Here is an 18,968-nt window from a genome sequence, read left to right as displayed (position 1 = left end):
CCTCCATTAGTATAAACCTTCATTGGTATAAACCTCCATTGGTATAAACCTTCATTGGTATAAACCTCCATTAGTATAAACCTTCATTGGTATAAACCTCCATTGGTATAAACCTCCATTGGTATAACCCTTCATTGGTATAAACTTTCATTGGTATAAACCTCCATTGGTATAAAACCTTCATTGGTATAAACCTTCATTGGTATAAACCTCCATTGGTATAAAACCTCCATTGGTATAAACCTTCATTGGTATAAACCTTCATTGGTATAAACCTTCATTGGTATAAACCTTCATTGGTATAAAACCTCCATTGGCAGTCTTTGTAGCTATTTCTAGTCTACTATAATTAATAACGTATGCTATATATTGTCGACACCTGAGGGAGTATTATCTCATTACATTGATGGGTTAGCATAAACATGGGTGTAAACGATGTGATTCATTTCCTAATGGTATATAATGTTCTATGAAGCATCATATGAGATAAAGGTCAGGGATAATTCGATTTTATCGATCAGACGATTATGTACCCTTAGGGCGAGGAAGTTCATTTTGTTGAGGTCACTAACAAGGCTGCTTGATATTTTAGGAGCTGAACTACTTACCGGAAGCTACATTTCCTTATTAGAGTTATCATTCATATAGGGATGCACTTGTCTTCTCACAAGCAAATACGACTTTTCTAGAACATCACTTCACAACACAAAGCTAATTCGCGGACACTTAATTTCGTGGATCAATACAGCTTAAAAATTTACTTTCACATATCTCAACAGTTCGTTAACAAATGAAGTACATATGGAGTAAGCAAAGAAAATAACCCCACACGAAATTTAATTATTTTGCAGAAACAAAAGTCAATAACGTTTTGTAACTTAAAACAAATTTAAAGATCAAATATACAATGCGGAAAATCGTAATAATAAAATTGCTCGGTAATTTGACTTATCGATTCGTTTATTTCAAACCGATTCTCATGGTAAAGACGTGCCATTTCTTCGATTAGCCTAGATTTACATGGCAGTATCTTAGATGAAATATCATCCTGGTGCGTAAACAAAGGTTTTCATTAACTTACCGTTGTCCAAGCCTTGCCTTTGCTTCATTCGATTCGGAGTTTAAAGAACTCTTGTAATGACATGACTGCCCTCTCTTCTTGTTTGAAGAAATATTTAGGTTAAAGTTATCAAATTTTCAGAAAAGAGTCGATGCTGTTAAAACGTTAATTGTAAAAAGTTACATTCTTTGGCCTTCTTATAGCAAGGGATTATATAATCGTCTGGGATAGAAAGCTTTGGAAACAAATGTTAAGTTGGTAGAGTTGAATAGGGTGAGTGACTATTAGAATATATTGAAAATAACCAGACATGAAAGGAAGGCATTGCTGGAAGTATCTTATGTCAAGAATTATCGGGACTCCGCTGTTAACACAACAACTATTATCAAAGTTTAAACAGTAAACTTCATATGTAGACATTTTAAGCTCTTTTGTCAACGGCAATTTTCGGGTATTCAATCACAGATAAACTGATTCTCTAGTTCATCTTATTTCAAAGTTCCATTTAAAGTATTCAAGTTCTGCATAACGGGTGTATACATGAATGTGTGTCAAGTTTTGCGAGGGTGATTTTGAGACAAAATATAGTTTTAAGTATAGGTTGTGATATGATTACTAGAATGCAGAAAATATCTCTCTGGGATGTATGGTTAATAAGATGTACCGTTCTAGCAGAAAATGAGGAGAAAATAGAAATCCAAAAAGTTTTATCCAAACGTTGTGTATAAGGACGTAGAAGACAAATCCTGAACTATATTTCCGGTTTCCTTAAAAACTCAGTACCAACATTTTTACCTGATATATATTTTCAGGGTATCTTGTCTGTCTGATCGTCCTACAATATCAGATTCAGATCCTCTGCTGAACTGAATATTTTACTAAAAAATTTCAGCTATGCATGATAATCAATGAATGCTGACTGTTTAAAATTCAATAACCTGGACTATAGTATATTCTCGTTCCAATATCAAGTGGGTCGTTTGTTGAATCCTAAATCGTTTTATGTAGATACCGTGTAATGTGTTTTCAGGACTTTTAACAAAAAAAAAAAAAAAAACGAAATCAGGATTAAATAGGCCAATAATCTTTAGCATCTTTATTTCGTCTTGTGTTTCATTTAATCATTTCCGTTGAGTATACATTTCCTTGCTTCAAGTCACTCACTAATTACAAGGGTTAATATCACTGGATTTATTCCAAAGTCTCTTTCCAACACTATATGGCTATCATCTCCATGATCGCAATCTTTATTGATATGAAAGTGTGATATAATAGGTGAGTATAGTTTACCTACATAGATATCATATTGATTTAGCAATTTTGGTAAAGACAAAAAAAATTGAACGCCTCAGAACTCGTTGTATTTGAATCAATTGGTATCTGACGTTAACAAAACTCTCCGTTTGTAGTACTCATTGACAAATTTAAATCAAAATCCTGCGTTAATTCTTTTGCTGTGAGAAAACAAATTTCTCGTATCTGCCAGATCGTTCACTCTTGATTCAAGACCCACAATTAATTGACAAGTCTCAGAATAAAGTGTTATCTATAATTTTGTCATAGAATTTTCCAGATATAAATCAATATAAATCATTTTAGAATCGGAGAATGTATCTTCATACCTAACTACCTCTATCTATGAATATTCATATTTATCAAAAGGTAAGCTTTCTCACATCCTGGAGGATTTTTCAATTATATTTATGCTATGACATTTTTTATTTGTGTGGATGCGCGTCAATTCTAATTATTAAACACAATCATATTGACATACATAAAATTAATGTATAGGTAAAGACTGATTATTACGTCAAAATTTACCACAGGTAAAACCATATCACATCTGTGTTTCACAAGTTAAATTCAACTATAAATCGTAAATGTATGTGTCTGTTTCTTATAACATACCTGATTTAAATAAAATTTTCACCCAAATTTATTCACTTGGATAACATTGATAACGAAGACCTATTGAATCCAGAGCGGTTAATAAAGTCAAAATATTGTCTGAATATTGGAGAATAAATGACGTTCATGTGGGAGTACAGATATTCTACACATGATCTCGTCTCCCTAATGTTATTTTGGGGTTGGAGAACCACAGCCTAGCCACGCACTTGCTTTCTTTTTCGGATACCCCGGCAACACTCTTCTGTAGTCATCCACTTTGAAATAACTGAAAATTTAACGTTGGCCCAGTTTTTACTTCAAAACAATATCGACAACATGAGAAAGTCATCTTAGAAACGTTATCATCATCAGACAAACGTTGACAAAATGTAAAACACAGAAAAGATAATTACAAATGATAGACCGATTTTACGGTCGAGATAAATTAATTATTTCAGTTAAACTCGCATGAAAGCATAACATTAATTTCTATATATATAAACTATATTTTAAGAAAATAAAATATCATCTCTCACAGAGCTAAAATCAAGCAACGAGCAATTTTTCAACACATACCTAATAGATTCTTATTTTCAGTACATTCATATGCTATAAAAAGACACAAGAAAATGAATTATTCTGTCGCAAAATCATTGAAGTCAAAAGTTTGATATGATAAAAAAAATGTTTGCATACTTGTGTCCTTTGAAGAAATATGTATAACGGTTGTAACGAATGGCAGCCTCTACATTGGTGGGAACTCCGCGGAAGAAACTCGATATAGGTTTGGGATAACCACGAGGAGGTTTTGTGTATCCTTCCGCCCAAACACTGTACTCAGATCCCTGTTAAAGAATACAGATATGGGTGTGTTTAATACACTTACAGTAAGGAGACAATCAGGCGAGTTCAACGAATTATGAAATTAGAGATTATTAACATGCGGAATATACACATGCACTTGATGTTGTTTTTATTAATAAATTATCGATTTTATTAATAAATTACCGAATATATAAAAATTACGAATCATGGTGCTAGTGCACATCCCCATCCAGATTTTTATATTTCTTTCCATCACTTTCCATTTTCCCCAGTCGCTTCCTATGCTTTAAAACGTATGTCTCTAATACCAAAGACGAAACAGCTGTATGACACAGTTAACATGTTTGCCTCTACTGTATCTAATTTCAAACTTGTATTAAAAGGTGTTGTTCATTTGTTTGTCATTTGTACAGTCTTTATTCGGATTCCTATGAGAATTTCATCATCTGTATTTAATAGTTCCGATGACAATATCACAAAACACACTGAGTAACTTTTTATACAGTGTAAGGACTGTTCGAGTCATGAAGAAATATATATAGATTAAACATCCCACTATTTATATGAATTAATACGTGGTATGCAAAAATTTGGAAAACATGCGACTAAGTCCTAAGGATAGTTCATCCCCTGTAATCATAAAGGATTGTGCTGAAGAAACGCACAAGAATAGCACATATTCAATGCAAACTTATTATATCATATTATTCAAACTGCAACATATAGCTGAATGAACAGTTTCGGCATTACGCCGTAGTGAAATAACCATTCTAGCGAAGTTTATCAGCAATAAGCAATGTAACCGACATACAATTGGTATAAGCAATATATATATATATAGCATCACAATAAACTAAGTTACCTTGAACAAGTAAACGAATCCATCACGCCAAAGAACAGCGGCCTTGGCATTCCTGTACCAGTTGTCTTCCCCTTTGATGACCTTTGGGTACCCTCTGTCTAACTGTCCTCGGGTATACCGCCAAAATCTATAACCTACAAAAAGTTAAAATTTTAAGTAAAATTATTTAATATGAATAAATTCATCGTTAGAGATTTTTATAGCATACGTATTATTTACGAAACATATGTCTTCAACATTTCAAAATCGAATTGTTTCAGAATCAGAAATTACACATTCACTTCTTTTCCCCTTCCGTTTGGACGAGTTATTACAGTAGCAACAGTATAGAATATGCAAACAGTATCTGAATGTATGAAGATTCTTTTTTTTGTATTTCGTCTAATTCTTTCACTATTTGGGAATGTACATCTCTTTCTTACTTTTTCATTAAATTATTATCTTGTACATTCCCTTCGATCAGTTATTGATTTCTGTTTAGACACAGTGTAGGAGCAACCTTTTGACTACATTTCATGACCAAATTAAATCTTTAGCTCTCAATTTGTTAGCCGTAAAATTGTATACAAATAGCCGTTAAACAAAATCAATACCTAATATATCATTGAAATATTTTGGAATGTATTACCACAGTTCTGTCAGTTTTGTGTTGCCTTTCATTTGTTCTGAATAATATCGAAACTTACAAAATACGATTGATTGTTTTGAATCCATATATGGAATATATACAAATTAAATATCGTTTAAAATGATATGACGTCATTCCAGTAGAGCGTTAATAACTAACCTTTGAAGAAATAAAGTCGTTGGTTTCTCGCTTTGACAATAGCCCCTGGGTTTTTCGGTGCTTTCTTATATATTCTCCGGATGTATCGCCCTCTCTCGACACCATTGGCGTTCGATCGAAACTTGTAAACCTTAGTTCCTCGTACAGCATAAACACGACGATCGTCTCCTGTTTAAACATTAAAATAAAGTCTACAGAAACCAAGGGTCCTTTTCTTGTTTTACTTTTACGCCAATAACGCGGTAACTTTTCGTTTAATTATAAGCAATATTTTCAAGATTGTGTAGAAGACTGTACAAAAGACACACAAGTGAATGCCACGTTTTAATAATTTATAGTTAGATAGCAAGTTGACGTTATTTCTGTTTTAGTTATGAAAAAATAATCATGCATATTTAGAAGTACTTTTAACTGCAGGAAGTAGATTGAATCGTCACCTTCTACGTGACATGCTATCAAGACTCGAAATGAGATATTCAATCAAAGGTTTTGTGCATGTGGTATAAAAAAAACCATCAAAGCATAATATATTTACATCACACAGAACATGTTATATTTACATCATACAGGACGTGTTATATCTACATCAGACAGGACGTGTTATATCTACATCATACATGACATGTTATATCTACATCATAGAGGACGTGTTATATCTACATCATACAGGACGTGTTATATCTACATCACACAGAACATGTTATATCTACATCATACAGGACGTGTTATATCTACATCATACAGAACGTGTTATATCTACATCAGACAGGGCGTGTTATATCTACATCATACAGAACATGTTATATCTACATCATACAGGACGTGTTATATCTACATCATACAGGACGTGTTATATCTACATCATACAGGACGTGTTATATCTACATCATACAGGACGTGTTATATCTACATTATACAGGACGTGTTATATCTACATCATACAGAACATGTTATATCTACATCATACAGGGCGTGTTATATCTACATCATACAGAACGTGTTATATCTACATCATACAGGACGTGTTATATCTACATCATACAGGACGTGTTATATCTACATCATACAGGACGTGTTATATCTACATCATATGTTATATCTACATCATACAGGACGTGTTATACCTACATCATACAGAACATGTTATATCTACATCATACAGGGCGTGTTATATCTACATCATACAGATTATGTTATATCTACATCATAAAGGACATGTTATATCTACATCATACAGGACGTGTTATATCTACATCATAGAGGACATGTTATATCTACATCATACAGGACGTGTTATATCTACATCATACAGAACATGTTATATCTACATCATACAGGGCGTGTTATATCTACATCATACAGAACATGTTATATCTACATCACACAGAACATGTTATATCTACATCATACAGGACGTGTTATATCTACATCATAGAGGACATGTTATATCTACATCATACAGGACGTGTTATATCTACATCATACATGACATGTTATATCTACATCATAGAAGTGTTATATCTACATCATACAGTGTTATATCTACATCATACAGGACGTGTTATATCTACATCATACAGGACGTGTTATATCTACATCATACAGGACGTGTTATATCTACATCATACAGGACGTGTTATATCTACATCATACAGGACGTGTTATATCTACATCATACAGAACATGTTATATCTACATCATACAGGGCGTGTTATATCTACATCATACAGAACATGTTATATCTACATCATAAAGGACATGTTATATCTACATCATACAGGACATGTTATATCTACATCATACAGGACGTGTTATATCTACATCATACAGAACATGTTATATCTACATCATATAGGGCGTGTTATATCTACATCATACAGAACATGTTATATCTACATCATAAAGGACATGTTATATCTACATCATACAGGACGTGTTATATCTACATCATAGAGGACATGTTATATCTACATCATACAGGACGTGTTATATCTACATCATACATGACATGTTATATCTACATCATAAAGGACATGTTATATCTACATCATAAAGGACATGTTATATCTACATCAGACAGAACATGTTATATCTATATCATACAGGACATGTTATATCTACATCATAGAGGGCGCGTTATATCTACATCATACAGGGCGTGTTATATCTACATCATACAGAACATGTTATATCTACATCATACAGGGCGTGTTATATCTACATCATAAAGGACGTGTTATATCTACATCAGACAGGACACGTGATATCTACATCAGACAGGGCGTGTTATATCTACATCATACAGAACATGTTATATCTACATCATACAGGACGTGTTATATCTACATCAGACAGGACGTGTTATATCTACATCATACAGAACATGTTATATCTACATCATACAGAACGTGTTATATCTACATCATAGAGGGTGTGTTATATCTACATCATACAGGACGTGTTATATCTACATCAGACAGAACATGTTATATCTACATCATAAAGAGCGTGTTATATCTACATCATACAGAACGTGTTATATCTACATCATACAGAACGTGTTATATCTACATCATACAGGGCGTGTTATATCTACATCATACAGAACATGTTATATCTACATCATACAGGACGTGTTATATCTACATCATACAGAACGTGTTACGTGTTATATCTACATCATACAGGACGTGATATATCAACATCATACAGAACATGTTATATCTACATCATACAGGACGTGTTATATCTACATCATACAGAACGTGTTATATCTACATCATACAGGACGTGTTATATCTACATCATACAGGACGTGTTATATCTACATCATACAGGACGTGTTATATCTACATCATACAGGACGTGTTATATCTACATCAGACAGGACACGTTATATCTACATCAGACAGGGCGTGTTATATCTACATCACACAGGACATGTTATATTTACATTATGTTATATCTACGTTAAAAATAACATATTACTGACTCATTATTTCAGTTTTATTCGATTTGGTCTGTGTAATGGTTTAGTTAGTGGGTGACAAGAATTGTGAGGACATATCAGTCGATGACTTTTTGTGAATCTAAGATAACAATTGACCTTCTTGAGATCGATTTATATTCCTCAGCGGTGAAATGATACAGTCTATAAGAGTTAGTTACCGGTAAAAATGTCGTCAAACTTTAGACTGCAATCAGTTCCCTGCGGGGCAGTAGTGGTAGTTGGTCTTCTTGTCGGGCGTACGGTTCGCCTTGGAGGACGTGTGGGTGAACCACCGCTTGTGCGAGCACCTATCAAATTACCAATTAATATCATAATATGTACGTGAGATTTGGAGACCTTGTCGGTATGTACATTATAAAATCCAACAATTACTACCAGAATGATATTATGGCAGATTCAGTGGTAGACTGGCATGTGATTTTCAAAGCATCACCCAATGGGTGATTCATCAGTTGATAGTTCTGATTTTAATTACCGCACGTGACGATATTTGAAAATCTAAACAATTTTCTCTAGTTTTCAATCAATGTAGATATTCAGAGCCGTTCAATATAAGACACCGCTAATCTTACTTCTTCGAACAAGACATGTGAACAGATGTACCAGTTCTGATGATTTGGGGTAATTTTGTAATGGAAACTGTGTTCCTGGCTTTCATCAAAAGTTGGTTGAATAAATTTTGATATATTCTACTTTTCTTCCATATTTTCACTCTTTATTCTGTTAAATCTCCAACCAAAGTTTGATTATGGCACTGTCACAATATTTATATGACGTAACTATTTTGTGTTTTCCCAAAGAAAATGAATTTGTTGCAACCAATATTGCATGGACTCTAGGCTATTATACAACTTCATCCAAATGCTCAAAAATGTATTTTAAGTCCTTACCCTTAAAACGACGACCTGTCAAAGATTTAATACAACAACATTATCACACATTTGTCAACACTCTCCTTTGTTAATTTGTATGTACAATAAGAGGTATGCGCGTTACCGTAAATGCTCTGGATAGCCTGTATGTCGTCGTTGGCCAGCCCATAGTTAGGGTCATATCCAGCATAGTACGGAGCCATTAAGGCCCCTGGTACGTTAGAATGACCTATTCCTAGAGCGTGACCAAACTCGTGAGCCGCCACGATCTCAAGGTTGGTACCCTCAGATGTTCCGAGCGTCCATTGCTCTGAGTCATCAAAATGAGTGTCTCCGGAAATGTCTCCGGAACCGGGGAAGAACGCATGCGCTAGAGTGCCTCCTGTAAGAAACGAAAATTGAAATTGAAACTGTCATCGAGTTTTACACATAATAAGGGAGAAATGTTGAAGAGAAGAAAAACAAACATTTTAAACAAGGATTCGTACGAATGAATCGCACCTTTCAATATGAATTGAGAAACATTTACCTTAAATACCGAATATTGCCTGAAACTCCAGCAAAAAGATGTTCTTCACAAAAGAAGTCTTCCTTGATGACATAGCAAGGTAAAAAAGTATCAAGCCAAAGATTTCTTTGAGAACATCAATATCGATTTGGGGAAAAAAAATGTTAAAATAAAAAAGGGGAGATGAATCAATCCCATTTAATTTGTTTTCTTTTGATATCTTGAAACAAAATATGTAAATGGAACGGGATCTCTATTTCAAAGGTTTTAGTTATAGCATGCATGTTTATGGCAAAACATGAAATAAAAACTCCTCCGTAAGAACTCGTCATCCTGCAAATTTCCATACATTATTTAAAAGACAGGTGAATGAAGCATATTAAAATTAATCTAAAAACAGATGCTGAATATTAAGAAAAACTCATCAGTTTACCTCGTCGATCAAATGGATAATTGTCCCCATGATTTCCCGTGCCGTAGCTGATCAGAATATCGGCATTTCTTCCGGACACCTCCCGGAAGTTGATATTGGCATGCGCTGACCACTTTGACAACGCATTTGAAATAGCTCTCCTGTTAATAAATCATTATTATAAAAGAGCCCATTAATTTGTTAACTATATAATATTTATGCTGGTCAATTTACATTGAGAAAAAAAATCCCATTATATAAGATTTTTCCATTTGGAAAGTAAAAATCATCAGCTCAAACACAAAAAACAAAAACAAACACATATCCTTGGTGACGAAACTAGGTGCTTGTGACAAGTAAGATTTCCACTACTCCATGAGAACCTTCTACAAACGTTTTAATTAAAGATGGAGGTCTGCAATCGACTTTAAAACTCATTTCTTTTATTTTTTTTATTACTTCCTTGTGATGACGTACCGTTGTTGGCCTTGTTCGAGCTGCCTTGTGTACCCTACAAACGAGTACGTCACCGTCGATTTATCCCATTTCGTTCCTGTAAAAAAAAGTACTCAATTAACTACTGTGTCAATAAAATCTATCAGAGATCACCGAATCCACTGCTGGTGAAAGGATTTTAGGCTGTTAAAAATTGTTAAAATAAGAAATTACACTACAAACTCCGCCATTTTTTTTTATTTGTACAAACATTACTTCGAGGAAAATAATTTTAAAAGTAATTTATATCTTGTGTTTATATAACTGATACAATTCAAATGAATAATCGAAAGGATTAGAAATAAATATCTTTGATCAACTTTAAACTGAAATGATTTTTTTTTATTCGTTCATTGTTCATTGGGTCATTCAACTATGTTGGTCCTAAAGTTTCCCTAGTATAATTTCACTTTGTTGACGGATATCCGCTACCATCAATTGATTTCTGCAGTTAACCAATGAGTGCCTGACAGACTGTACTTAATGTCAATGGGTACGTAACCTAGGTGACGAACCAAAACAATGACGTCCGTTGGGACCCATAATGCATTTGCAGTTTGATGACAACAGAAATATTACAGATCTCTTAAAAAGCTAAACTGATACTTAAGATGATAATTTAAAAAGGAAAAGAACTTGTAACAAGTTTCAGTGATTAGATAGATCTGTTTTAGACTTCGTCAGGTCGTGGAGATAATTTCTTCACACTTCTTACCTGTATCTATGGTGGCCATAGCTTGATATTAAACTCTGACAAACACGGCATCACATATATAGATTTAACCCTGTCACTTTTAATACATAACTTTGTGCAAGGCTAAATTGCGCTCAATTCGGGCATATTAAACAGTCGTAAAACTTACATATGTTAATTAAAATAGTACACAAGTCAAATCCGAAAGAAATTTAAGAAAAACCCACATGGTCGAGCAGATAACTCTATACCTTTTCATGTGCGTTCAGAGAGTCGAACCCCGGACGTGGAAGTGAAAGGCGCATGTGTTACCACTGTGCCATCCGACTGTTGATAAAACGAGAAATTGATTTCTCGTACTAACCTACTGCATAGAACTCGAGAGGTCCCCCAGGCTGTCTTCGTTTCCTTGGAGGGACTAAATCCTTGACCCCACATCTTTCACCAGACATCTTTTTAACGGTTCGTTTGTCTAGTTGTCCGGTCTCTGGTAGGCCAGCAACTTTCTGGAAATGTCTGTAATATACACATACCCTTGGAGTGTTCATTGCGCTTTCTAAATATTCAAAAGTCAACACGTTTTGTTTTGTTTTGCATCAGTATATGGCTTTGTTTAATGGTCTTTTCTGACAGTTTGATCATTCGCTTTATATATATAGATATATATATATCACCAAAATACCGATATGTCAACGGATTACCTAGGTTATGTTCAACATTTTTTTTCAATTTTTAGAAACATGGAATAAAGTACTTTTAAAATGATCTCAGAACAGATATGAGTTTTGTATTATGTGAAATCATAAATTATATTTCATTGGAATCATATTAGCGAAGATTTTCAAAATCATATATTAATCTTGTTTACGTGAATTGTGGATAAAGTGTACACATATAATCAACAAAAGAGAAATCCACTCAAAAAATGAATGATTTTACATTACTACAAAAAACAGAATCAAGTTTCCGATGCTGGAAAAAACACTGTTAGAATGAATTGTTTTGAACTGTGTAATTGTTTATACATTGATATAGATAGTAGTACTTTACCAGGTGTATCATTAGCTATAAATGACCTTCGTGAAGTTTATAGAATAGTATATAAAACATATCCTTTGTTTATAATATGTTACCTAATTGCCCTCTCGCGATCCTCTGGGCTGTGAGCTGTTCCATCCGGCTTAGAAGACGCTTCGTCAAGGTAACCAAAATCTTCGAAAAATTTCTGTGGAGAAAAAAAAAACTTTGCCTAAATTAAAGTACCCGTATTTGTTGCAAGGTTGTAAAATACATGAAGATGATCAGATAATTATGGCGAGGGTTTGTTAATAAAGACAGTCAATAACACTTTTATTCATATCAAGTTTAACTCTACAAAATGTGCATCATGAATTTTATTTTCCCTTCTGTTATTGACCGACATTCTTTCGGTGCTAATAAGTGTGTGCGTAGATCTTACGCAGTATTTCCGTTTTACTCGGTAGGCTCTTTCTACGGAACCAGGGAAGGGACATCGGTAAAAAATGTTAATCCGAGGTCTCGGTTTAGCAATCTGTAGTCTCGATATAAGTAATTCGAGGTCTCGGTTTAAATGATCCGTGGCCTCGGTTTAAATACAGCCTTTATTAAACAATTATACCATTTGTAGATACGTAAAGAATATGCACTGACTGTTTCATTTAACTGAAATAATGGTTTACCTAATGGGTTTGGCAGTGATCGCCCTCAAGTGTCTCTAAATTATCAAAGGAAGTTAATTATCAGTTAAGTTGGACGTCATTTGTAGCTTTCATGGTCAGATGTTTGCATCTTATGGATGAGCATGATTTTACAGTAAAACAGTCTATGGAAATTACTGATCAATTTGCTTAATGGGTACCAACTTCCGAAAAAGGGGAGATAACCGAACTACGAACGCATGTTGAAATATCTATCATGTTGTTTAAGAGGGATAGCGGGTAGATTTTTGTGTGCCCAATGGGGCATAACTTTCGGAAGAGGGGAGATAACCAAATCTGACTGTGCTCCATGCGTTTGTCCTATGATACAGGTATAATCAACGTCAACATGAAATGATAAAAGACAGCATTCTGAACCACAAAGCCACAGAGCCACTAAACCGAGGCCACGGATTAGTAAACAGAGACCACGAATTACTAAACATGGGCCACGGATTGCTAAACCGAGGCTTCGCATTCAAGACCAAAAAAAAACTGATGTCCCTTCCGGGGCACCGTATCTTTCTCATAAGATGATACAGCAATGGTGGACGGATGTAAACTATCGGAAGACTGACAAATAACAACAACATATTGTATATAGTTAACAATAGGTTCAGTTCGATGTAGTTTCAGTGATGTAGACAAACATGTATTCAGATTTCTTCCTTTGAATATCCACACAACACTTAAAAACATTCGATGTACAATATTCATTTATAACCATTTGCATATATAAAATAGAAATAGAGTTATGTTTAGAATACATAATATATCGTTAAAGTTTATGGTAAAAATGTTCTACAAATAACACTGAAATACAAACTCACTACTTACCAAATGAAAACAAAATATAGCTTATACATTTTTTAAAGAAATGGACAGTAAGACAAGCTTTTACAGAAAGGCAATTGTATTCCAATTTGTAGATGACATTCTCCATATATACATATATATAAATATCAAATATATTTAATGGCACGTTCTCTGAATGAGAGCCAAGACATTGACGGCAAACCCAGTCGGTTGTAGAACAAAAATATGGCTTATACATTTTTAAAGAAATGGATAGTAAGACAAGCTATTACAGAAGGGCAATTGTATTCCAATTTGTAGATGACATTCTCCATATATACATATATACCAATATCAAATACATGTAATGGCATGTTCTCTAAATGAGAGCCAAAACAGTGACGGTAACCCCAGCCGGTTAAAGACGCATCGGACTGGTCAAAATGACGGAATGGGAAATAGAACATATGCTTGCTTTGCATTTAATTAAAGCAGTGCTTGTGATGTCATTTATAAACCAATGTGGTATTTTTACTTTCTCATTTAAAGGCAATGTACAAAAAACAGCTTTTCGGCAACATGCACGTTCGAATATGAAACAATACTTGCGCAATCTTATTATAGTTTATCACATCAAACCACGACAATAGTATACAGGTACATATTGGGAATTGATATTGTAATGTCTGTATGACATAAGAAGTGTGTTTTCCACGATAATACCAGCCTAATTGATGTGTTGTGTTTAGTATATTTAGGCATAACGAAGCACGACTATTTTGATTCATCCCTCAGTTTTTTTTATGCTGGAACCAATCTGGCAGATTTTAAAATGTTTGAAAAAATAAAAACTTTAAAATTGTCAGGATACTCATTTTGTTTAAATAACTGCGCTCAACGTCTCCGATAATGTCCAGAATAAGACAATACATTATACGTATATAGCCATAACGGGAATAATCTAATTCTGGTGTTAACAGTTAAACCACACAACGATACACAAGTGTTTTGTTTATTGTTTATTGTTTTTGTTTTTAACGTTCACTAGAGGTCTTATCAACCCTTGAATGAGAAGATGTTTTTAATGTTATTGCTTTGTCTCTGATGTACACTATCCAAAATTAACAAAGATGCTGACATTTCATGTTACTAATGTAACGACCATTGCGAAAACAGGTTTGAAACTTGTGAATCTTTATATAGAGAAATGCCGCTGGTGGCAGACTAGAAATCAGATTTTCACAAAATAACAAGGCACACCTTTGTCGTTAACACACCATAAAAGTGTTTTCGTACATTTCAATATTATCAATTTATTCCCGTCAACGGTATTACGTAACATAAAATGAAATGATGTATCTGTCCAGATTTAAGTTAAAAAAAAAAGATTAAGGAGTTATTTCAACACATAGATATCCTAAAACTTTGATAATTATAATATTATAATTGCGCTGTCTGATTCATAATAACATTCTCAAATGACATTAGATTAATAATGCTGTACATGAGAATACAAATCAGACAGAAGTGAAAAAAAATAAAATAAAATTCATGTTTTTAAAAAGTTCATGCAATAATTACACAGCAAAAAGAATACAATATTATAATTACATCTCATTTAAACAAAACTGTTGATTACTCCAAGATATTGTTAGGTCGAATATCGCCAAGATCCATTTTGTGTTTGTCAGTTCAGAATTACTGTTACATGGTAGTGATAACTTCTCTATTGAAGATAATGTAAAATATGTCAAATCACTCAGCTATATATACTTAACTCTCTCTCTCTCTCTCTCTCTCTCTCTCTCTCTCTCTCTCTCTCTCTCTCTCTCTCTCTCTCTCTCTCTCTCTCTCTCTCTCTCTCTCTCTCTCTCTCTCTCTCTCTCTCTCTCTCTCTCTCTCTCTCTCTCTCTCTCTCTCTCTCTCTCTCTCTCTCTCTCTCTCTCTCTCTCTCTCTCTCTCTCTCTCTCTCTCCCTCTCTCTGTCTCTCTCTCTCTCTCTCTCTCTCTCTCTCTCTCTCTCTCTCTCTCTCTCTCTCTCTCTCTCTCCCTCTCTCTGTCTCTCTCTCTGCTCAATAAAATATGATTAAATAAAAAAAAAAATCAGTATGAGCGATCAATCCAAAATGTTAATAAAAATGAATTTTTGGTTTTTGATGAAATCATTCATAATTCTTATTTGAAAAAAATTGAAAAAGACCCGAGTTACTGATTATAATTTAACAAGCCATATAGATACATAAAGAATAATAAATAATTACCTATTGCTTCATGAATTTCGTTGGAGGGGATGGGTTGGGGAGAGGTCTTATCAATCTAAGAGGTGGTACTATATTACCTTACAGGCCCTTAAACATGATTTTCTAGGACCGAGATTTCCAGGTTTTCCTAGCGTTACACGACAATGGAGACTAATTTTGGGGCTGAAAGATACATTTTGCGATCACGAAATCATATGATTGACATCGTGTTTTATCTAGAAGGTCGACCGGGAGGAGACTCGGTTTTTTGGAGGACGTTTTCAAGGATTCCCTATAAATCTTCTGTATCTTTAGTATAATCTATATTTCACCGAAAGAGATAACGACAGATGAATTTGTACAACCTACCATCTGATACATCTACGTTACATTTCGCCAATTACAACCCAACAACGGTGCTGAAATCCTTGAAGAGAAACAATGAGATGGGCAAGCTATCCTGTCACCCGGTTTACAACCCACACAACACACAGGGCACAAACGCTTCATCCACATGTGTGTAACACACACAAGATCATAAACCTTTCTAAATGTTAAATGGATACAACTCTTCTAGATATAAACATACCACGACCAAATCCATGTAATTTTAGCATGTTCGCTATAAGTTTAGATGCCCTTTGGTGTATGACAATATAGTTTTGATATCAAATCTGCCTTCCTTGTATGTCCCTCCTATGCAGTTGGTCTATTTGGTTACGTTCAATTTAAAATTCGGGCATTGAAGTTACATGTATATCTGTGTGACAATCATCGTCATATTTTTAATTTTATATCCAAAATGAAGTTGATGTTAAAACATATATTGAAATTCAGATATTGTCTTTGACTAATTTTCAAAACGCTTTAAATTGTGCTGTTTATAAAGAAAACTTATTATAGACGATGTATCACTGGTCAAATTTACATGTTCGATTATTTTGCTTGTTCGATTTTTTCCTGCTACTGTTTTAAACTTATACAACTGACACTTTATATCAAATATTTGACAACGTACATTGTAGGCCTAACACACGCAATACCACTGTTGTTTGTTGTTGTTGTTGTTTTTGTTGTTGTTGTTGTTGCTGTTGTTGTTGTTGTTGTTATTTGTTTGTTGTTGTTGTTGTTGTTGTTGTTGATTTTGATTTTGTTGTTGTTGTTGTTTTTGTGTTTTAAGCCCCTATTTGCATTTTTAAAAAATATTTTAAAGCTTAATCATAAATTATTTATTGTGTTTGGTGTTAACAATATCGACGTCAAAAATTCAATAAAGGAAGCATAATGTCGTACCCCTGAAATCCGGACGTGACATCTTTACCATTACCAATAATGGGTTCACACTAATAACCGGACGGTACTTGAAGACACCGTATCGAAACACGTGGTAGACCATCTTTAGTGCTCTTTCATTGTTAAAATTGTAAAAGGTAAAAAAAAAACTCTGTCTTGAACCTTCAAATATCAAATGAATATATTTCACGGAATATTTACATTGTTTACAGTCGGTGTTTGACATTGTATTGTGTATCGTATTAACATTATAATATTCAAATTCACTTTGAAGTGATTTTTTTTTCTTAAATACTAAAAAGATTGTATATGAACACCTCGTCATAATGTTAATATTTCATACTTACATCGGGGCTAAAACTAAGGCAGCAAGCAGCATAGCAAAAGAGGAGTATAATCGCTGATAGTGTCTTCATTGTGTTATGATTACTGTGTTTAACGTCCTGAGGTGGACGGACGTTACAGAGATAATGACCGTTGATCTCCTCAACTTATGCATACACTGTCTTAATTGGGTCAAGTCGTTGTTGAGCCGGACGTTTACACAAAGACATCTCTGTACAACATCCGGAGGATTCTGGTTTGTGAGGCATGATAATGAAACACGAAATGACCTCATTTTGAGTGCGCGACCATTGCGTTGTTTATGACCGACATATCAACTTAACTTCGTGACATTAAGGGTGTGTTTCTTTACAAGGCCTATATTTTCATTATACAGTCTTTTGACAGTTTCGACCATGCTTTTCTTTGGTAAAATCAGACACAAAATAAGTCATTATGAGCCTATAATTGACATCGTTTACATAATTTTATGAACACCAACTGAAGTTAGGATGAGGATAAAATTGTTTTTATGTGATTCAAAAAGTAAAATGGTTTGATAAGGTAAATTGTTTTTCTTGTAGATAATATTTCACGAAACTACCCTTTTTGATATCGAGCAATATCTGGTTTATTTTTTACAAGCTTAGTTACAACGTTCGAAAATTATCGGGCACCTGTTCAATTGTGTTTTGTGTCATACATCAATAAAACTTTCATCATGTTCCTTTACGCATGAATTCTATTTTCATTTTTGACTTATCTGTAAATTTGTATACTTGTTTATCGAGTCATTTCAATAGGCAATGCTATGAAATATATACACAAAGTTTGTTTGAACGTAAGTTATTCCAGGAGACTTGTGCCATTAAATACTGGTCTCTGCAATTTCTACAGCTCATCATTCCAGCGATATCACACATTGTTTCATATTTAACGAACTCAGTACGATATTTTGTAGAAAACCAAGCTGCAAAATAAAACAATATGTTCTACAGATTTTTGTAATTTTTGTAAACAAAATACAAACAAAACCTGAAATGTTAACAAATATTCTGATAACCCAAAATGAAAAAAAATTATCTATATTGAAGATTCCATTATTTATTCATAAACCTTACGAAGTGTATGTGTGGCCCTATGAGGGGTCACGCAAATGATGAGACCAAAAAATGTTAATTCTT

The 18,968-nt window shown here is 33.8% G+C and overlaps 1 protein-coding gene across 1 annotated transcript; it reads right to left on the bottom strand.

The window, feature by feature from the left end:
- Nucleotides 1-2,128: 2,128 nt before the first annotated feature.
- LOC132557368 (matrix metalloproteinase-20-like) lies at nt 2,129-17,933 on the bottom strand. Its single transcript, XM_060221861.1, has 11 exons — nt 17,808-17,933; nt 12,549-12,640; nt 11,780-11,931; nt 10,704-10,779; nt 10,248-10,387; nt 9,431-9,688; nt 8,593-8,721; nt 5,425-5,592; nt 4,638-4,771; nt 3,647-3,795; nt 2,129-3,236 (listed from the first exon to the last, which is right to left on the bottom strand). The coding sequence occupies exons 1-11, from the start codon at nt 17,874-17,876 to the stop codon at nt 3,140-3,142; spliced, it is 1,464 nt and encodes a 487-aa protein (XP_060077844.1). The 5' UTR covers nt 17,877-17,933; the 3' UTR covers nt 2,129-3,139.
- Between the last annotated feature and the right edge of the window lie 1,035 nt (nt 17,934-18,968).

This window comes from Ylistrum balloti, unplaced genomic scaffold, assembly GCF_031769215.1.
Source record: "Ylistrum balloti isolate Yb309-2 unplaced genomic scaffold, AGI_CSIRO_Ybal_v1 Utg370664, whole genome shotgun sequence".
In the NCBI taxonomy this organism is placed as follows: Eukaryota; Metazoa; Mollusca; class Bivalvia; order Pectinida; family Pectinidae; genus Ylistrum; species Ylistrum balloti.
The sequence above is the reverse complement of the archived record's forward strand: the minus strand, read 5'-3'. Positions and strand labels throughout refer to the sequence as shown.

Excerpts from the sequence above, each read along its gene's own strand:
- LOC132557368 (XM_060221861.1), bottom strand. The coding sequence starts at position 17,876 with ATGAAGACACTATCAGCGATTATACTCCTCTTTTGCTATGCTGCTTGC. Across the intron at positions 12,641-17,807 it reads GCCTTAGTTTTAGCCCCGAT|AAATTTTTCGAAGATTTTGG; the intron begins GTAAGTATGAAA and ends TTTTCTCCACAG. Across the intron at positions 10,388-10,703 it reads CTCGAACAAGGCCAACAACG|GAGAGCTATTTCAAATGCGT; the intron begins GTACGTCATCAC and ends ATTTATTAACAG.